Source organism: Chiloscyllium plagiosum, chromosome 8 (genome assembly GCF_004010195.1).
Source record: "Chiloscyllium plagiosum isolate BGI_BamShark_2017 chromosome 8, ASM401019v2, whole genome shotgun sequence".
In the NCBI taxonomy this organism is placed as follows: domain Eukaryota; kingdom Metazoa; phylum Chordata; class Chondrichthyes; order Orectolobiformes; family Hemiscylliidae; genus Chiloscyllium; species Chiloscyllium plagiosum.
The window spans coordinates 102,261,673-102,281,077 of record NC_057717.1 but is presented as its reverse complement, the minus strand read 5'-3'; the positions used below and the strand labels follow the sequence as shown (position 1 = coordinate 102,281,077).

At 45.6% G+C, this 19,405-nt stretch overlaps 1 protein-coding gene across 5 annotated transcripts in view; it reads left to right on the top strand.

Moving 5' to 3' along the window:
• LOC122552264 (nuclear receptor subfamily 5 group A member 2-like) overlaps positions 1-19,405 on the top strand; it is a 57,811-nt gene that overhangs the window by 35,033 nt on the left and 3,373 nt on the right. For all 5 annotated transcript variants that reach the window (XM_043694954.1, XM_043694952.1, XM_043694953.1 and 2 more), the window contains 2 exons: positions 2,868-3,517; positions 18,795-18,914. In XM_043694954.1, coding sequence (XP_043550889.1) covers positions 2,868-3,517; positions 18,795-18,914 — 770 coding nt within the window. The remainder of the gene's footprint in view (positions 1-2,867; positions 3,518-18,794; positions 18,915-19,405) is intronic.

The window sequence follows — 19,405 nt, the reverse complement described above, 5'->3', positions numbered from 1 at the left end:
CGATTTGTTCGTGAACGGGGTCGTTCGTATGTCGAGGCGCTACTGTATTCCTGCTAAGGCGAAAAGAAAGGCTGGTAGGTGTAGGGAATGTTGGATGACTAAAGAAATTGAGGGGTTTGTTGAGAAAAAGAAGGAAGTATATGTCAGATATAGACAGGATAGATCGAGTGAATCCTTAGAAGAGTATAAAGGAAGTAGGAGTGTACTTAAGAGGGAAATCAGGAGGGCAAAAAGGGGACATGAGATATCTTTGGCAAATAGGGTTAAGGAGAATCCAAAGGATTTTTACAAATACATTAATGATAAAAGGGGAACTAGGGAGCAAATAGGGCCCCTCAAAGATCAGCAAGGCAGCCTTTGTGTGGAGCCACAGGAGATGGGAGAGATATTAAATGAGTATTTGGCATTAGTGTTTACTGTGGAAAAGGATATGGAAGATATAGAATGTAGGGAAACAGATGGTGACATTTTGAAAAATGTTCCTATTACAGAGGAGGAAGTGCTGGATACCTTGAAACAGTTAAATGTGGATAAATCCCCAGGACCTGATCAGGTGTACCCTTGAACTCTGTGGGCAGCTAGGGAAGTGATTGCTGGGCCTCGAGCTGAGATATTTGTATCATCAATAGTCACAGGTGAGGTGCCAGAAGACTGGAGGTTGGACAACGTGATACCATGATTTAAGAAAGGTGGTAAATACAAGCCAGGGAATTATAGACCAGTGAGCCTGACATCAGTGGTGGGCAAGTTGTTGGAGGGAATCATGGGGGACAGGATTTACACATATTTGGAAAGGCAAGGACTGATTAGGGCTAGTCAACATGGATTTGTGCATGGGAAATCATGTCACATGAACTTGATTCAGCTTTTTGAAAAAGTGGCACAGTGGCTCAGTGGTTAGCACTGCTGCCTCACAGCGCCAGAGACCCAGGTTCAATTCCCACCTCAGGCGACTGTCTGTGTGGAGTTTGCACATTCCCCCTGTGTCAGCGTGGGTTTCCTCTGGGTGCTCCGGTTTCCTCCCACAGTCCAAAAATGTGCAGGTTAGGTGAATTGGCCGTGCTAAATTGCCTGTAGTGTTAGGTGAAGGGGTAAATGTAGGGGAATGGGTCTGGGTGAGTTGCGCTTCGGCGGGTCGGTGTGGACTTGTTGGGCCGAAGGGCCTGTTTCCACATTGTAAGTAATCTAATTGATGAGGGCAGAGTGGTAGATGTGATCTATGAGGACTTCAGTAAGGCGTTTGACAAGGTTCCTCATGGTAGACTGGTTAACAAGGTTAGATCACATGGAATATGGGGAGAACTAGCATTTGGATACAGAACTGGCTCGAGGGTAGAAGACAGAGGGTGGTGGTGGAGGGTTGTTTTTCAAACTGGAGGCCTGTGACCAGTGGAGTGCCAAAAGGATCGGTGCTGCGTCGTCTACTTTTTGTCATTTACATAAATGATTTGGATGCGAGCATAAGAGGTACAATTCGTAAGTTTGCAGATGACACCAAAATTGGAGGTGTAGTAGACAGCGAAGAAGGTTACCTCAGATTACAATGGGATCTTGACCAGATGGGCAAATGGGCTGAGGAGTGACAGATGAAGTTAATTTAGATAAATGTAAGGTGCTGCATTTTGGGAAAGCAAATCTTAGCATTACTTATACATTTAATGGTAAGGTCCTGGGGAGTGTTGCTGAACAAAGAGATCTTGGAGTGCAGGTTCATAGCTCCTTGAAAGTGGAGTTGCAGGTAGATAGGATAGTGAAGAAGGCATTTGGTATGCTCTCCTTTATTGGTCAGAGTATTGAGTACAAGAGTTGGGAGGTCATGTTGCGGCTGTACAGGACATTGGTTAGGACACTGTTGGAATATTGCGTGCAATTCTGGTCTCCTTCCTATTGGAAAAGTGTTGTGAAACTTGACAGGGTTTAGAAAAGATTTACATGGATGCTGCCCTGGTTGGAGGATTTGAGCTATAAGGAGAGGCTGAATAGGCTGGCGCTGTTTTCCCTGGAGCATCGAAGGCTGAGGGGTGACCTTATAGACGTTTATAAAATCATGAGGGGCATGGGTAGAGTAAACACAAAGTCTTTTTCCTGGGTTGGGGGAGTCCAGAACTAGACGACATAGGTTTAGGGTGAGAGGGGAAAGATATAAAAGAGACCTAAGAGGCAACATTTTCACACAGAGGGTGGTGCGTGTATGGAATGAGCTGCCAGAGGAAGTGGTGGAGGCAGATACAACAGCAGCAATTAAAAGGCATCTGGATGAGTCCATGAATAGGAAGGGTTTGGAGGGATATGGGCCGGGTGCTGGCATGTGGGACTAGATTGGGTTGGGATATCTGGTTGGCACAGACTAGCTGGACCGAAGGATCTGTTTCAGTGCGGTACATCTCTATGACTCTCAGTGAGTTTCCTGTTCCATACCTCTCTCTCTCTCTCTCTCCCCCTCCCCTGTTCTGGATCGAGATAGAAGGAAATGATCTCATGCCTGGATTGCCTGTAGCCTCTCACTTTCTCCCTCACCAACCCCGATACATTGAATCTCCTGATATCTCATCTCCCCGTCAGAATTGTGGAATTAGCGATGAGGTGCCAATGTAGTGTGGGTGACGACCCAAGTGGGTTCCATCCCCAGTTGCCTCTCACTATCCGTGGCTGGGTTTATACACAACAAACAGCGCGTGGTGTAAAACAGCAAACCCACCCTGAGCTGAATGGAACTGTGAGGACTGGGCTGGAGCAAGAATGGACGGAAAGTAAAGGAGGGTCAAGAAAGATGAAAGTAATTTCCCTTTGCAAAAATGAATACACATTCATGCTTATCTGCTGACAGACAAGTTATTCAGTAACTCAATGTTTTCTTTCCTCATCAGCTGTACGAGCAGATCGCATGAGAGGAGGTCGGAATAAGTTTGGGCCCTTGTATAAGCAAGACAGGGCGCTGAAGCAGCAGAAGAAGGCTCTCGTTCATGGCAGTGGAATCAAATTGGACCCTGCCCCCTACGTAATGCAAGGCGTACCAAAGGAGCTCAGTGCCCCCGTCCCCAGTGAGAGCCTACACTCTCCGTCCAAATGCCTTTCCTTCAGCTACCACAGCCTGTCAGCGGGGGATTGCGAGAGCGGTGTGGCGGGCACTATGCCAGTCAACATTCCCCTGGCTGCAAACGGAACCCTGCCGGGTTACCACCTGTGCAACCCCTTCCTGAGCTGCCACGTCAAGTCGGAGCACATGGACCCCAGATACCCCGGCTCACCCGAGCCGTTGCTCAGCAGCCCGTACCCAGAGGCCTACAGGCCCAGTCCATCGGCCGCTGTGCCCCAGCTCATCCAGGAGCTGGTGAAGTGTGAACCAGATGAGGCACAGGTCCAGGCAAAGATCTTAAGCTACCTCCAGCAAGAGCAGACCGCCAGGGGGAAACACGAGAGGCTCAATACATTTGGAATCATGTGCAAGATGGCTGACCAAACCTTATTCTCCTTGGTGGAGTGGGCCAGAAGCAGTATATACTTCAAGGAGCTGAAGGTAATGTATAGAAAGGAATGGGCTTTTTTCACCTTCATTGGCCAATTGTTCATCAATTTTGATAGCTCATTAAAAATGTTCATAACCTAGCCTTATGGACCAGACTAACCCCACCCCCACCCCACCAAAATATATTAAAAAGGTAGCCTAGACCCTAACTTTTTCCTATATTAAAATTAATATGAAGTGCTGTGGTCCAAATATGACACGATTGATCAAACTACTCGACGTTAAGCCAAACACAATTAATTTAAACACTGTAATTAAAATGCAACCAAAACAAAAGAGGAATTCAGAATAATTTAACTCTATTGGAAAACGTAACAGAATAATAGATACAGTAACTATTACTAATTAACAGTTCCAATGTGGTAACATCCCCTAAACACACCCCTTGGCAAAAGGCAAATTCAGAAAAACAGATTTTGTCTCAAATGCAATTCAGCAGCCCAGGAAGAGAATCCCCAGCTATTGAGTGTAATTGAGAGAAGGAAAAACAGCTTCAAGACCCCAACAGCAACTGCTGAAAAATAAAAGCTAAAAATCCCTGGTTCTGAGGGGGGTGAGTTTGACCACACCCAGTCAGGCTGCTTCTATTGTTCCAGCCACTTAAAAAAAACTCTCAAGGCTTTACAAGTTGTTTATCTTCTCATAGACCGCTCATCACCTGTCCCACAAACTCTCTCTAAACGTAACTAGGACAAGACATCTCTTAAAGCCACAACATCATCATGCCAGAAGTAACAAAATCTTCTCTCCTACTGCACCACCTTTGTAGGATAGTATTCAGGCTTCGGAGGTTATAAGTGTGCAATGTATCCTCAAACTCACAGCACCTTAAAAATCACCTGATAAATTACAAGAGTTAAGTCTAAGTTCTTTGCCGATGCCATTGGGAAATTTATGAGATGTTTCAAATAGAGTTCAAAGAAGGGATTTGGCATTTTCACTGTGACAAAACATGTGGGATACGCAAGTCCATGTCTCAGGGTACATTCGACAGAACATATGTGACAGAGTGCATTTGACAGAATGTGTGTGGAACTGATTGATTTGACAAAACTCTGTGGTGACCATACTTTGGAATGGCTGCAGTAAATCCATGGACAGTGTCTCTCCCAAACACTCTCCCAGCAGCATGACCCTTCATAGATTCCCTACTCTCTTGGCTCTCGGGGACATGGTATATCTACACTTGCACTCTGACCTTAACCCTAAACCTAGTGCTACTAGGCTGTTACTGTTCCAAGTCCCTTCTCTAACTAATGCTTAACTTATTGTAAAACTCTCACTCTTAGTAATCGTGTACATTTGGTATTTATATATGTCCTACTGCATATCCATCTCACTGGTCCAGCATTTCTCTTCAGCTCCTCCTTGAGTCTTGCTCATGTTTCTCCTTGCTGTTGTTTTCAGAGTAAGACCAGCATTTATTTTCTCATAACTAGCACAATCATATCCCATTAACTGCACTGTGCGGCACTGACATCCATAATATATCACAGGTGGACAACATGAGCAGGTAGCAGGCAATGGCATCGGGATACCATCGTTAGGTTTTAATCCAGGGGCCCAGGTAATGTTCTGGGGACCTAGGTTTAAATCCCACCATAGCAGATGACAGAATTTGAATTCCATAATAATTGAGTCTAATGGTGACCATGAATCTACTGATTGTCATGGGTGAGAAAAAAAACCCAATCTGATTCACTAATGTCCTTTCGGGCGGGACACTGCCACCCTGACCGGATCTGGCCTACATGTGACTCCAGACTCACAGCAATGTGGTTGACTCTGAACTGCCCCCTGGGAAATTAGGGATGGGCAATAAATGTTGGCCTAGCCAGTGACAGCCTCATTCTCTGAATGAATGACAAAAAAGATCTAGGGGATGCATTAATCCACACACCTTTCCTCCTAACACAAGTAAGAACTCCGAATAGTTTGGATGGCAATAATTCCATTGTTCTTATCGTCTAGTTTCTGCTCATTCAAGAGACAGAGCCCCTGAAGTTGCTGGGTGAGAAAGAACAGAAAAAGAAACACATCTTCCGAAAACACATTTTCTGTCCTCAGAATGTCTCGGAGCTCTTCAAAACCAACACCATAATTTTGGAATTTGAGAGACTAGTGTTCTAGCGATCAAACGAAACGGCCACTTTGTGCACAGCAAGATCCCAGTAGCAGCAATTCAGATTACCCAGTTAATCGCTGTTCGTTGATTGAGGGACATCCTGGCCTTGCCCACCACTTTTACAGGTTTCTGTAACTGGCTCAACTCTGTGGAAATGGGGTGCATGCTGTCAAAATGAAAGCTTTCTGTTAAAATGTTTCCGATTTCAACATCAAGATGTTGTGGCCTGGCCACAGTCTGAGCAATTGGCTAATGCGACTGTCTGCAGTTTTCATGTTATTTCACAATACAAAGGTGAAATGTGCAATAGCTGACCAGCAGCGTTTCTGAAGCAGGAACATGGTCATCAGTGCCTCCATTTTCTTCAATGCGATTTGACATTATTAGGTTACAGGCTGCTCCAAGTATTGCTGGCTTGTAACTTTACAAAAGGATCATCTTTGCTTTCGGTATTCCTCTCCAGCCTCAGCCCTCCCTATCCCTATAACCTCTCGTACTAACTCTGCAGCATCTCTGCGCTTTTGCAAAGCCAATCTATGAAGGGATATGGACCAAAGGCAGCCATATGGAGTTAGGTCACAGGTCAGCCATGATCTCACTGAATGGTAGAACATTCTGGAGGGGCTGAATGACGTACTCCTCAACATGCATTCCTATATTCAATTCTCCCCTCTTCCACATCTCTGGGTTTCTTTGCTTCACCATTGGAGATTGTGCCTAGTGATGTATAGTCCCCTACACTCTGCTAAACCTTCCTGAAATGCTTTTACTTCTCTCTCAGTCCTTGAAAATATTCTTCAAATCCCATTTTTCTGACCGAACTTTTGGTCAATTCCCCTAAATATTTCCTCAGTTGGCTTGATGTCAGGTGTTGTTGGGTGAAGGATCTTAGGCTATTCATTAACCCGGGAGGTGCCACATACTTGCTGCTACAAGAGTCGAGAGTGTGGTGCTGGAAAAGTACAGCAGTTCAGGCAGCATCTGAAGAGCAGGAGAATCGATGTTTCAGTAATAAACCCTTCCTGTTGAAGGGCTTATGCTCGAAACATCGATTCTCCTGCTCCTTGGATGCTGCCTGACCTTTCCAGCACCACACTCTCGACTCTGATCTCCAGCGTCTGCAGTCCTCACGTTCTCCTATTGCTGTTACAAGTTAGATATTCTCAACATCAATATCCTGAACAACACAAAGTCAGAAGCCAGTGGCCTGCGTGCAGTTGCTCTGTTTGGAGTGGATGGAACAGCAGTTGTTGAGATGGAGGTGAGCGGCGGATGTGTTCTGTGACAGGAAGAAAGTGTTTTGTTTGCAGGTTCATCTGCTTACTCTGACATGATGGCACTTCTAGCCTCAGGAACTGCTCTGACAGTCAGAGTAAACAGGATGGGTTCTGTCATCTCTCTCCCTGCCAGGGGAATCCCTTCAGCTCAGTTATCGCTGAGACACTTATCACAGTACTTGTTTTTTTTTGTTTGCAAAGGGAAGTACAGACAGCTGACCCAGGCAGTAAGTTGTCATGGATATTGAGGCACCGAGAACTGAAAAAGTTTCTTTCTCTGATTCCCAGTTTCTCGCAAGCAGTCTGAACTAGGTCACCAACCCAGAATGTAGGGAGGGTTGAATAAACAGCCTGACCAACTGCTTGCATCTCAGTCACTTCTTCCCCCAGGATTGCTCTGATCTTGAGCTCCGGTATTGTGGTCTCTTTATCAGAGGAAGGAAGTCCTTGCTATTGAGGGAGTGCAGTAAATGTTTATCAAATTGACTCCCAGGGTGCTGGCACTGACTTACGAGGGGAGACTCGGTCAGTGAGGATTGTATTCACTGGAGTTTAGAAATTAGGGGGATCTTATAGAAACCTGTAAAATTCAAACAGGACGAGACAGGGTGAATACAGAAAGGATGTTCATAGTAATGGAGGCTGTCCAGAACCAGGAGCTTTAGCTTAAGAATAAGGGGTAAACCTTTTAGGACTAAAATGAGCAGAAATGTCTTCACGCAGAGAGTGGGGATTAAATTAGATTCCCCACAGTGTGGAAACAGGCCCTTCAGTCCAACAAGTCTATTGTCATAACAAGTCCACACCAACCCTCTGAAGAGTAACCCACCAAGACCCATTTCCCTCTGACTAATGAACCTAACACTATGGGCAATTTAGCATGACCAATTCACCTGACCCACACGTGTGGACTGTGGGAGGAACCCGGAGCAAACCCACGCAGACATGGGGAGAATGTGCAAACTCCACAAAGACAGTCACCCATGACTGGAATCAAACCCAGGTCCCCAAGCGCTGTGAGGCTGCAGTGCTAACCATTGAGCCACCGTGCCACCCCTTTTTAATCTAATTTTTGTCTTCCTTTTCTTTTCACACTTTACTCTTTTGCTCCCTCTCAATTCAGTATCCCTTCCTTACATTTCATCAACTTCATCTTAATTCTGTTGATTAGGTTAGACTAAATCCTGAGGAATTCATTCCCACAGGAAGTTGTCGAGGCCAAAACACTGCGTGTTTTCAAGAAGGAGTTAGATACAGCTCTGGGAGCTAAAGGGAGATGGAAGGAAGTTGGGGTTGGGGGGAGGAATAAGGGTATTGAACTCAATAGTCAGACATGACCATGTTGAGTGGCAGGGCAGACTCGAGGGGCTGAATGGCCTACTCCTACCTCCTGTGTTTCTATGTTAGGCAGAGCACAGTTCATTGTCGATGTCTCTCATTATTTGTTAGCTCACCATTGCCAATGTGCACGAATTGACCTTATGAGTCATTCAGGGAACCATGCTCCCAACTCAGGGTGAAGATCTTCAACACAGGAGAGGAAGAAACAGAATTAGAGAAACATAGATATTCTATCTGGCTTCATTCCCACCCACTCCCCCCTCACCCCACCCCCCACCAAGTTCCTGATTGTTTCCAAGCTTGTCATTAGTTCCAATAACTTGTTCAGATTCTTTAAATATTTAATTGGTGCAATTCCCCTCAAGGAATGCACCCTAACAGTTGGGCTGCCATGTTGTAAAATTGCTGCTTTTCCATCACTAGCCATGACCTTCTCTAGATATAGTTCTTAAGGCTAAAGGGACCAAAGGCGATGGGGAGAAAGTGGGAACAGGGGACTGAATTGGATGATCAACTGTGATCATATTGAGCAGGTTCGAAGGGCAGAATGGCCTCCTCCTGCTTCTATTTTCTATGTTCTCGCCTTTTCTGCCCTTCACCTTTACAACCCGTGTTCACCTTGGTTGAAATGGTTCCCTGAGGTGGAAAGGCTGGGCGGATTTTCTCCGAAACATTAGTATGTGGGCGGCACGGTGGCGCAGTGGTTAGCACTGCAGCCTCACAGCGCCAGAGACCTGGGTTCAATTCCCGCCTCAGGCGACTCTCTGTGTGGAGTTTGCACATTCTCCCCGTGTCTGTGTGGGTTTCCTCTCACAATCCCAAAAATGTGCAGGTTAGGTGAATTGGCCATGCTAAATTGCCCGTAGTGTTAGGTGAAGGGGTAAATGGGGGGAATGGGTCTGGGTGGGTTGCGGGTCGGTGTGGACTTGTTGGGCCGAAGGGCCTGTTTCCACACTGTAATCTAATCTAATCATAATGGCATCCAACTGTAGAGGAAAAGTGGAGCTGTCATCTTTTCCCAAGCTAGGGGATGGCTCCTCACAACTAAAGGAATTTTTGGATTTCTCCCTAAAACCAATAGGTAGGGGCTGTCGACCCCAACCATTTTCACATGGATTGCCAACGTTAATTGTCAATGTCTGTTTGTAATTTGGGTGGCACATGAAGATTTTATGAAGCATCTCATCTCTTGATGGGATTTCTTTCGTGCGCTCAATGCTAACGGGAATTCCTGCTGCCGATGACACTACCACAATGTTCATATTTCCACACATATCCCTAAATGCCCTTCACCACTGCCAGTTAGGAATTTAGCCAATGCCTCCAATCAACCCCTATCCATAACCTTATCCACTATTATTCTTTACAATTCTACAGCTTTATATGAATTGAGTTGCAACGTCCATAAAGTGCAAGATGTTTTATCTTTCCACATCTCATGCCTTCAAGTCCATTGCTACAATTTCATTAAAAAGTCCCTTGTTAGTGGGAGGCTCTCAATGGACTCTGTAGGTGTCCTCCAATGCCGCTTACACATGGTATATTTATCTCTGATCTCTTCTGTGAGTTTAATGGACTCATCAGCTCTCACTCATGTACCCTACGGTCCACTTTTTAACTTGTGGGAAGATGGGTGAACAAACTGCTGGTTTAGTTTAAAATAATTTGCCTTTTTAATATTTTTTTGTGGGTAGAGTTTTTTAACTGCTCAGTCTTACAGCTCTTTTAACACTCCAGTCTGAGCTGTTCCCCAGTCAATAAGTCAATCAATTAGCCCAATCACCCATATTAACAGGAAGATGGCTTAAAATCCAACAATGCTAGCTGGTGAAAATTAAATTCATATGATTTAATTACTATTAGAGGGGGCAGTGTACTGCGCATTATACTTGGTGATGGGATCCAGCCTCTGTGCAGTTATTTCATCATGGAAGGAAGTTCATTCTTACCCGGACTGGAGATTCCAGACCCACAGCAACATGCTAATCCTTAACTGCCCTCACAGGAGATTCAGGATGGGCCTGGCCAATGACAAACACATCCTGTGAAAGAATGTTTCTTTAAGGCAACAGAAGTTTGAAATTCCAGTTCGTAGGAGCCTGCAAACTAGTTCTGTTTCTAGCCTCTGGCTCAGAGATGGCTGTCCCATTAGCAGACAATTCACACTGGTCAAGAGGGAATGCTCGAGGGTATCTCATTTGGCTTCTGGGACAGGAAGTCAAATGTAAAGCCTGCCCACCCACTCAGGCGGATGTAAAAGTCTCTTGGCCATTATTCAAAGAGCAGAGGAACAGACTGATGTTTGTCTCCGAACCGACACACCTGAGACAGACGAATAGGTCGTTCATCCATTTGCTATTTGTGGGATCTTCTGTGTGAAAATAGCCCCTCACTTGCGTTGGCCCAGAATGGACACCATGTGGCAGGTCCTGAGTCAGCCCTGGTCAGAGGGAAGCCCAGGCGAATGAAAGTGTGGGGCCTTGTGGGACCCAGAGCACTGCTCCTTAGAACAGGAAGTGATGGCCTAATGATATTATGACTGGGCTGTTAATCCAAAGACCCAGGTAATGTTCTGAGGACCTGGGTTCAAATCCCAACACAGCAAATGGTGGGATTTCAACTGAGTAATAATCCAGAATGATGAGTCAATTGTCTGGGGTGGAGGGGGAGACCCATCTGGTTCACTAATGACAACTGCAGTCCTTAAGTGGTCTGGCCTACATATGATTCCAGACCCACAGCAATGTAATTGATTCTAAACTCCCCTCTGGGATGGGCAATAAACATTGGCCTAGCCAGTGACACCCTCATGCTCTGTATGAATTATTAAAAAAAAACAAATTTGACCACAAGAATCCCTGCCCTTTCCTGAAAGAAATCCACGTGGCGTTGGGGGGTGTGCAACTATCGGGATTGTTCTTCTTAGAGTTGAGAGGAGATTGGGTGGAGGTGCTTAACATCACAAAAGGATCTGGATAAAGTAAATGAAGACCCTCAATGGCTGGAGCATTGAGAACCAGATGTGCTGATTAGCAAAAGAACTGCAGGTGACAGGAGGAAGAGATCTTCCTGCTTGCACGATGATAGAGACTGATAGAGAAGGCACAGACTCAATGATGAGCCTTGAAACGGCATCAGTTAGTTGAAACAAGAAAAGATTAGTATCGGCAGTGCCCCTACCTCTGATCCGGGAGGTTTGGGCTCAAGTCTGACCTGCTCCAGAGGGTGTGTAATAACATCCTTGGATGGGGAGGGGGTTGATAAAAAGAATAAACATAGGATTTAGAGGTCACCTGGCTTACTCTTTGAAAGAGCTGCGGCAGATTTAACGGGTTGAATGGCCTCCTGCTGTGCTATAATGAAGAATGGACTAAGTACTGAGGGAGTCACGAGGGTCCACCCAGCATGTGAAACACCAGTGGGAGCAGGAACAATGTGTCTGTTTAAAAAAAGTGGGTGGCATGATGGCTCAGTGGTTAGCTCTACTGCCTTACAGTGCCAAGCATCCGGGTTCGATGAGCTGCGGCAGATTTAACGGGTTGAATGGCCTCCTGCTGTGCTATAATGAAGAATGGACTAAGTACTGAGGGAGTCACGAGGGTTCACCCAGCATGTGAAACACTAGTGGGAGCAGGAACAATGTGTCTGTTTAAAAAAAGTGGGTGGCATGATGGCTCTACTGTGGTTAGCTCTACTGCCTTACAGTGCCAAGCATCCGGGTTCGATTTCACCCCTGGGTGACTCTCTGTGTGGAGCTTGCTCATTCTCCCCATGTCTGTGTGGGTTTCCTCCCACAGTCCAAAGATGTGCAGGTTTGGGTGGATTGGCAGTGCTAAATTTCCCATAGTGTTCAGGGATGTGTAGGTTAGGTGCATTCGTCAGGGATAAATGGAGAGTACTAGGGGAATGGGTTTGGGGTGGGGTACTCTTCAGAGGGTCGGTGTGGGCTTGTTGGGCAGAAGGGCCTATCTCCACACTGTAGGGATTCTATGATTCTAAGGAGCCCATGGTAAAGTAATCTACTAGCACTCACTGTCTGGATTAAAAGCCAGTTAGTGGGAAAACTTCCGGAGAAGTTGAGACACAAACAGCAGCAATTCCAGGAGTGAAATGTTCCGAGCCGAAAGAATTGAGGCAAGAAAACGTAAGTCACTGTCAGCAATGTCCTTGACCCAATTCCCTGGATGGGATATCCTGGTTGGCAGCATTGCATGGGTTGAATCAGAAGGTCGGTGCTTTGATCTGTCCTCAGATCTCTCCCCACCTTCCCCAGTTGCTGAAGTGAACCGTCCTATTCCTGTAACAGAATGGGAGGAAACAGCACAATTCCAGGTAACCTCAGCCTGCTCAAGGTTGAAGTGAGTTGGGCACTGGCTGACTTTAAAACTGGGGGAGTTTCCCAATCCTCAGGGAATGCAGAAAGAGTATTTTTAAATACGTTTCTCAAAACACTTGAGGAGTCTGTTGTTTACATGAAACGGTGGGTGTGTTTTCGATGAGCTGTTTTGATCACTTCTGCATGATGCACATTCCGTACATCACACAGCAAAATGGCAGCAAATTTATTACTGCACAGCCAAATCAGACTGGGTATCTTGCTGTATCCTACATGTCAGCGGGTAGTAATCTCACTACTGAGTTACAAAGGCTTGGTTTCAAGTCCGAGGAGAAAGTGAGGTCTGCAGACGCTGGAGATCAAAGCTGAAACTTTATTGCTGGAACAGCACAGCAGGTCAGGCAGCATCTAGGGAACAGAAGATTCGACGTTTCGGGCACATGCCCTTCTTCATGTGCCCGAAACGTCGAATCTTCTGTTCCCTAGATGCTGCCTGACCTGCTGTGCTGTTCCAGCAATAAAGTTTCAGCTTTGGTTTCAAGTCCCCATACCAAGGCTTGAAAACTTGAAATCGAAACTGACCGTTCAGTAAAGCATAGAGGCAACAGTATGCTGTTGGAGATTGCTAACTTTCAGATGAGCCATGCAGATGGTGTCCAGGTGGATGTAAAACAAAATCCCATGTCACTATGTTGCAGAGGAGCCCGGGGCATTCTTCTCTGTGTCCTGGGGAATGTTTGTCCTTCAACCAATATCACAAGAAAACAGTCAGATGAGCGTTTTGTTGCTTGTCAGAGCTCACTGTGCACAAACTGACTGTCATGTTTCTGGTATTACAACAAATGTAGGACCTCATTCCCTGTAAAGTGCTTGGAACAATCCAGTAGTTGTGCACAGAAATTGCAGGTCAACAGGACAGTGAAGCAGGCACTTAGTACGCTTGCCTTCATTGGTCAGTGCATTGAGTATAGGAGTTGGGAGGTCATGGTGCAACTGTATGTGACATTGGTTCGGCCACTTTTGGAATACTGCGTGCAATTCTGGTCTCCCTCCTGTAGGAAGGATGTTGTGAAAGGGTTCAGAAAAGATTTACAAGGATGTTGCTAGGGTTGGAGGGTTTAAGCTGTAGGGAGATGCTGAATAGGATGGGGCTGTTTTCCCTGGAGTGTTGGAGGCTGAGGGGTGACCTTATAGAGGTTTATAAAGTCATGAGGGGGACAATTGGGTAAATAGACAAGGTCTTTTCCCTGGGGTGAGGGAGTCCAAAACTGGAGGGCATTGGTTTAAGGTAGAGGGGAAATATTAAAGAGACCCGAGGGGCAACCTTTACATGTTGAGGGTGGTGTGTCTATAGAATGAGCTGCCAGAGGAATTGGTGGAGGCTGGTATAATTACAATATTTAAAAGGCATCTGGATGGGAAGGCTTTGGAGAGATATGGGCCAAGTGCTGGCAAATGGGACAGGATTAATCGAGGATATCTGGTCGGCATGAACAAGTTGGACCCAAGGGTCTGTTTCTCTATGGCTGTATGGTATAGATGGAGGCCATCTGGCCCATCATGTCAGTACTGGGTCTCTGAGCAATTCATCCAGTGCCAAGCCCCTGTCTTTCTCTTCTCCTTCTCAGATTAATTGTCTCATTCCTTTGTAAATGTTTTGACTAAACCAGCGGACTCTCAAAGTGCGGTACAGACCTACACCAGAAGTCACTGTAGTCTCATCAGTGAGAGGGTCACCATGCTCCCAGGTGAAAAGGCTGAGATGGAGAGTCCTTCATGGTTCACCTCAGCTGAGGCAGGAATTGAACCCACATTGTTAGTGTCACTTTGTCTCAGAGATCAGCCACGTAGCCAACTGAGCTAAGCAAGCCCCTAACTGCAGGCTGTGGGAAGAGGTTTTTTCTCGTGTTTTGTTTTTTCGGCTTCCTGGCCAATTACTTTCAATCTCTATCTTCTCTCTCAAAGAATGGGCACACAGATTTCCCCCATCTACCCTGTCCAGACCCATCATGTCAGTGAATGTCTCAATCAATTCACCTCTTATCCATCATTCAAATGCTACTTTGTAGAGGTGAATCTTTCATTCCATGTGGTCATCAGAGAGAGAGAGAGCACCATGTGCTCAGTATGGCCCAGCATGTCTAAGAGAGCTCAATACCTGATGACCAATATCCATATTGCTGCACAAAAGTTGATATTTAGCTTACCATTGTCACTTTCTGCTTTGATAACTGATTCTTTAAACAGAATGTTAGCAAGTGGGGGAGAAACTAGACTCGATGTGGAATGGTTTTTGATCAACAATTTGAGCTGATGTTTGCTACAATTCCATGTTGTTTTCCAGCTAGGAAGTACTGCTGAACTGCCACATTTTAGCACATTACTGCAATGTTTACAGGCAGTACCCTAGTAAGTCAGGCCAAACTATTTTAGTTCACTCTTATGCACCGAATGTGTTATCTAAGAGATTGTGTCAAACAGGATGGTGCAAACACCACTGCGTTGAAAGCAGGAAATGACAGGAAAATGCCCACGTCTCCCCGATTGGACTTTTTGTGTGTGTGTGTGTGTTTTGACGTGCGATCGCGGATCTTACTTCCTCACTGATCCGGAGAGAGTCATACAGGAAAGAGAACTCGCAATAAATCATTCAGCATCTCCATCCTACTTCCTCAGCTCCTGACGCTGCCTCCTGCTGCCTGATCTCAAAGCACAGAGGGTGCAGAGGATTTGATGCTATCATTCGCTTCACCTCTCCTGAACGCGCTGATCTTTTCTGTTCGTATTTAATTACGTCACCAAGAGCCTGGTTTGTCTGCCTTTGGGGTTGGGCTTCACAAGGAGGCCTTCCAAGGAGGATATCCTAACCTAATCTAGCCCCACTTGCCAACACCCGGCCCATGTCCCTCCAAACCCTTCCTATTCATATACCCATCCAGATGCCTTTTAAATGTTGCAATTGTACCTCCACCACTTCCCCTGGCAGCTCATTCCATACACGTACCACCGTCTGTGTGAAAACGTTGTCCCTTACGTCCCTTTTATATCTTTCCCTCTCACCCTAAACCTATGCCCTCTAGTTCTGGACTCCCCCACCCCAGGGGAAAAGAACTTGGCTGTTCATACTATCAATACCCCTCATGGGCTATTGGTGTGAACATACCTCAAACAGAGTTGATCTGAACTTCAAGTTTCGTTATCTTTTGGCTTATTTGTTCATGGTATGTGGGCTGAACCAGTCTCTGTTTGGCCCTAGGACTGGCTTGAGCCAGTTCAAAGGGCCATTAAGAGTCAGTCATTTCACCGTGGGTCTGGAGTCACATGTAGGCCAGACCCAAGGGAAATTTCTTCAGCTGGAGGGTGGGAATCTGTGGAGCTCATTGCCACACAGGTCTGTGAAGGCCAAATCACTGAGTGGCGTTAAGACAGAGATAGACAGGTTCTTGATTAGTAAGGGGACCAGGGGATACAGGGAGAAGGCAGGAGAATGGGATTGAGAAAGATATCAGCCATGATCGAATGGCAGAGCAAACTCAATGGGCCGAATGGCCTAATTCTGTTCCTATATCTTATGGTGTTAGGTATGGATGCCTATTTTTTTTCCGCTGAGGAGGAAGATTTGTGGTAAGAGTTCCTCAGAGTTGTTACAGTCAGTTCTGCTAATAACGTGCGTCTCTTCAACACAAAATGGCTAAAACAAATTCAGGAATTTAGACGGTTAGTTGTAGAATGTGAACTTTCCTTACCCGTATTGGCTATAACGTGAATCTGGCCCCGTTAGCTTAAACTGTGCAGCTGTTGCGCCATTTTCTTATAACGTGGGATTGCATGAGGAGGAAGCTATCGTGTTATGTCAGAACCGGCTGCATACGTTATTGACCTGAATCTTGGTGTACAGGGCACAAGTTTGCAGATGACACAAATCTTGGGCAATTGTAAACCAAGGAGGACAGTGTTAAACTCTAAACAGACATGGACTAGTTGGTGGAGTGGGTGGATAGGTTGCAGATCAAGTTCAATGCAGACGAGTGTGAGGTGATGCACTTTGGTTGGAAGAACATTGAAAAACAATGTGAAATAGTTGGGGTTGAATTCTAAAGGGGCTGCAGGAGCAGAGGGACCTGGGTGTATTTGTGCACAGATCAGTGAAGGTGGCAGGGCAGCTGGAGAGAGCAGTTAATAATGTGTCCCCAGTTTTATTAATAGGGGCATTGAGTACAAGAGGAAGAGGATGATGTTGAACTTGTACAAACCAAAGTGACACCAAAAATCAACTGGAATTTGGAGCAAAAATGTTACAATTGCCTTTAGTGTGCTCTATATTTCAACCCCATGAGCTGGCTATACAAGACAGAAGGAGGTCATTCAAGCCATCCTATCTGTGGATCATTGCACGCGCTTGTGGGGGTGACACATTGTGGGAGAGATTGGATCGAGCACAGAAACGATTTACAATTCCTCAGGAAGTGAGAAATGGGATAATTGAGGATAGGTTGAAGTGGCTGGGACTGTTCTCCCTAATCAGAAGAAGCCCAGGAGGAGATTTGACAGAGGTTTACGAAAACGTGAGCGAGTTGCATTGAGAAGGTCGGGAGAAAGCGTTCACCTCGCAAAACGATCACGACCAAGAGGGCATCGATTTAAAGTCATGTGCAAAAGCTACAAGACTCGTGTGAGAAAAAAAAACATTTCACCCAGATAGTAGTTGGAAATGTGGTGGAGGCCGGCTCACTTTGAGTCATAAAGTGAATCATAGAGTCATGCAGCATGGAAACAGGCCCTTCAGCCCAAACTGCTCCATACTGACCATGGTGCCCACTTAGCTAGTTCCAATTGTCTGAATTTGGTCCATACCCCTCTAAAACCTTCCCATCCATGTACCTACCCAAATTATTTTTAAAAATTGCTATTGTACCCGCCTCAACCACTTTCTTTGGTAGCCAATTCCAAAAACCCGCCTCTCTACATGAAGACATTAACGCTCAGGCTCTTTGTAAATCTTTCCCCTCTCACCTTAAACCTATGCCCTCTAGTTTTCAATACCCCACCTCTGGGGGAAGAGACTATCTACATTCGTCCTATATCTACCCCTCATGATTTAATATACGCTCAATAAGGTCACCCCTCATCTTCCTACGTTCCAAGGGATAAAGCTGAGCATTCAGATGGTTATTTAGATAGAAATAACATGCAGGTGTATAGGGAGAAAGCAGAAGATTGGCACAAGGGTCATGATACATGTTTGAAGAGCCAGTGCAGGGCACAATGGGCCAAATGGCCTTCTTTAGCTCCATAATGATCCTGTCATTAAAAAGGGCATTTGTATACCACGATGGTTACCATCGTATCAGCATTTTTTTGTTAATTCCAGATTTTTGTTGATACAATTTTCACCACCTCCCTCCATGGGATTTTAAACCTCAGTCCCCAGAATATTGGCCTGGGTCCTACTGAATTACTAAGCCCTATGACAATACCACTACTCCATCTACCTACAGTACTGCTAATGCTATGTTGGACTATCAAATGGAAGCAGTTTACCTCAAATCATGGAATTATAGAATCCCTAAAGTGTGGAAAAGACCATTCAGCCCAACAAGTCTACACCAACACTCTGAAGAGTAGCCCACCCAGACCCATTCCCCTATCCTATTACTCTACATTTACCCCTGACTAATGCACCTAACCTACACATCCCTAAACACTATGGGCAACTTAGCATGGCCAATTCACCCTAACCTGCGCATCTTTGAACTGTGGGAGGAAACCCACACAGACACGGGGAGAATGTGCAAACCCCACACAGGGTAACTCCACAGTAGGGAAATCCAATAGAAAATCTGAGCTAGCTGCTCAGAGCTGATTCCGAGAGCTCATTGATTCATAGAATCCCTGCAGTGCGGAAGCAAGCCATTCGGCCCATTGAGTCCACACTGACCCTCTGACGAGTGTCCCACCCTGACCCACCCCTCTATCCTATCCCCTGTACTCTCGGAGGGTTGGTGTGGACTGGTTGGGCCAAATGGCCTGTTTCCACGCTGTAGGGAATCTAATCTTTATATACTCCTGCATTTCCCAAGGCTAACCCGCCTAGTCTGCACATCCCTGGACACTACGGGGTAATTTAGCATGGCCAATCCACCTTAACCTGCACATCGTTGAACTCTCTGTGTGTTTGTGTTTTCACAGGTGGATGACCAGATGAAACTTCTCCAGAATTGCTGGAGTGAACTACTAGTCATGGACCATATCTACCGACAAGTGGCCCATGGGAAGGAATCGAGTGTCCTCCTGGTAACAGGGCAACAGGTAAAGGTCCCTCATTTTTATACAACAATTTACAGAAGGTACGGCCCAGAAACAGGCCACCCTCACCCAACTGGTCTGTACTTCACTCAACATGCAAAAACTTGCATTCATATAGCGCCCTTAAAGCAGTAAAATATCGTGAGATGTTTCACAGGAGTAACACAGGGCAAACGTTGGCAGTAGGGAATGTAAGGCAATAATAGGGCAGGTGACCAAAAGCTTGGTTACATTACGATCCTATATAATCCTTTTATTGGAGAAATCAGATTACAGATTAAAAACTTTTTCAGCTTTAATGAGATAGTCCCTCATTGCATTTTAAAAACAGTGTTGCAGATTTGATTTTAACAATAAAACAGAAGTTTATTACAGAAAATAAATAAAGACAAAATGAAATAACCCAGACTATTTACATATAACACAACTTTAAAGCAGCATAAGAGGTATAGTTAGTTTGCAGATGACACCAAAATTGGAGGTGTAGTGGACAG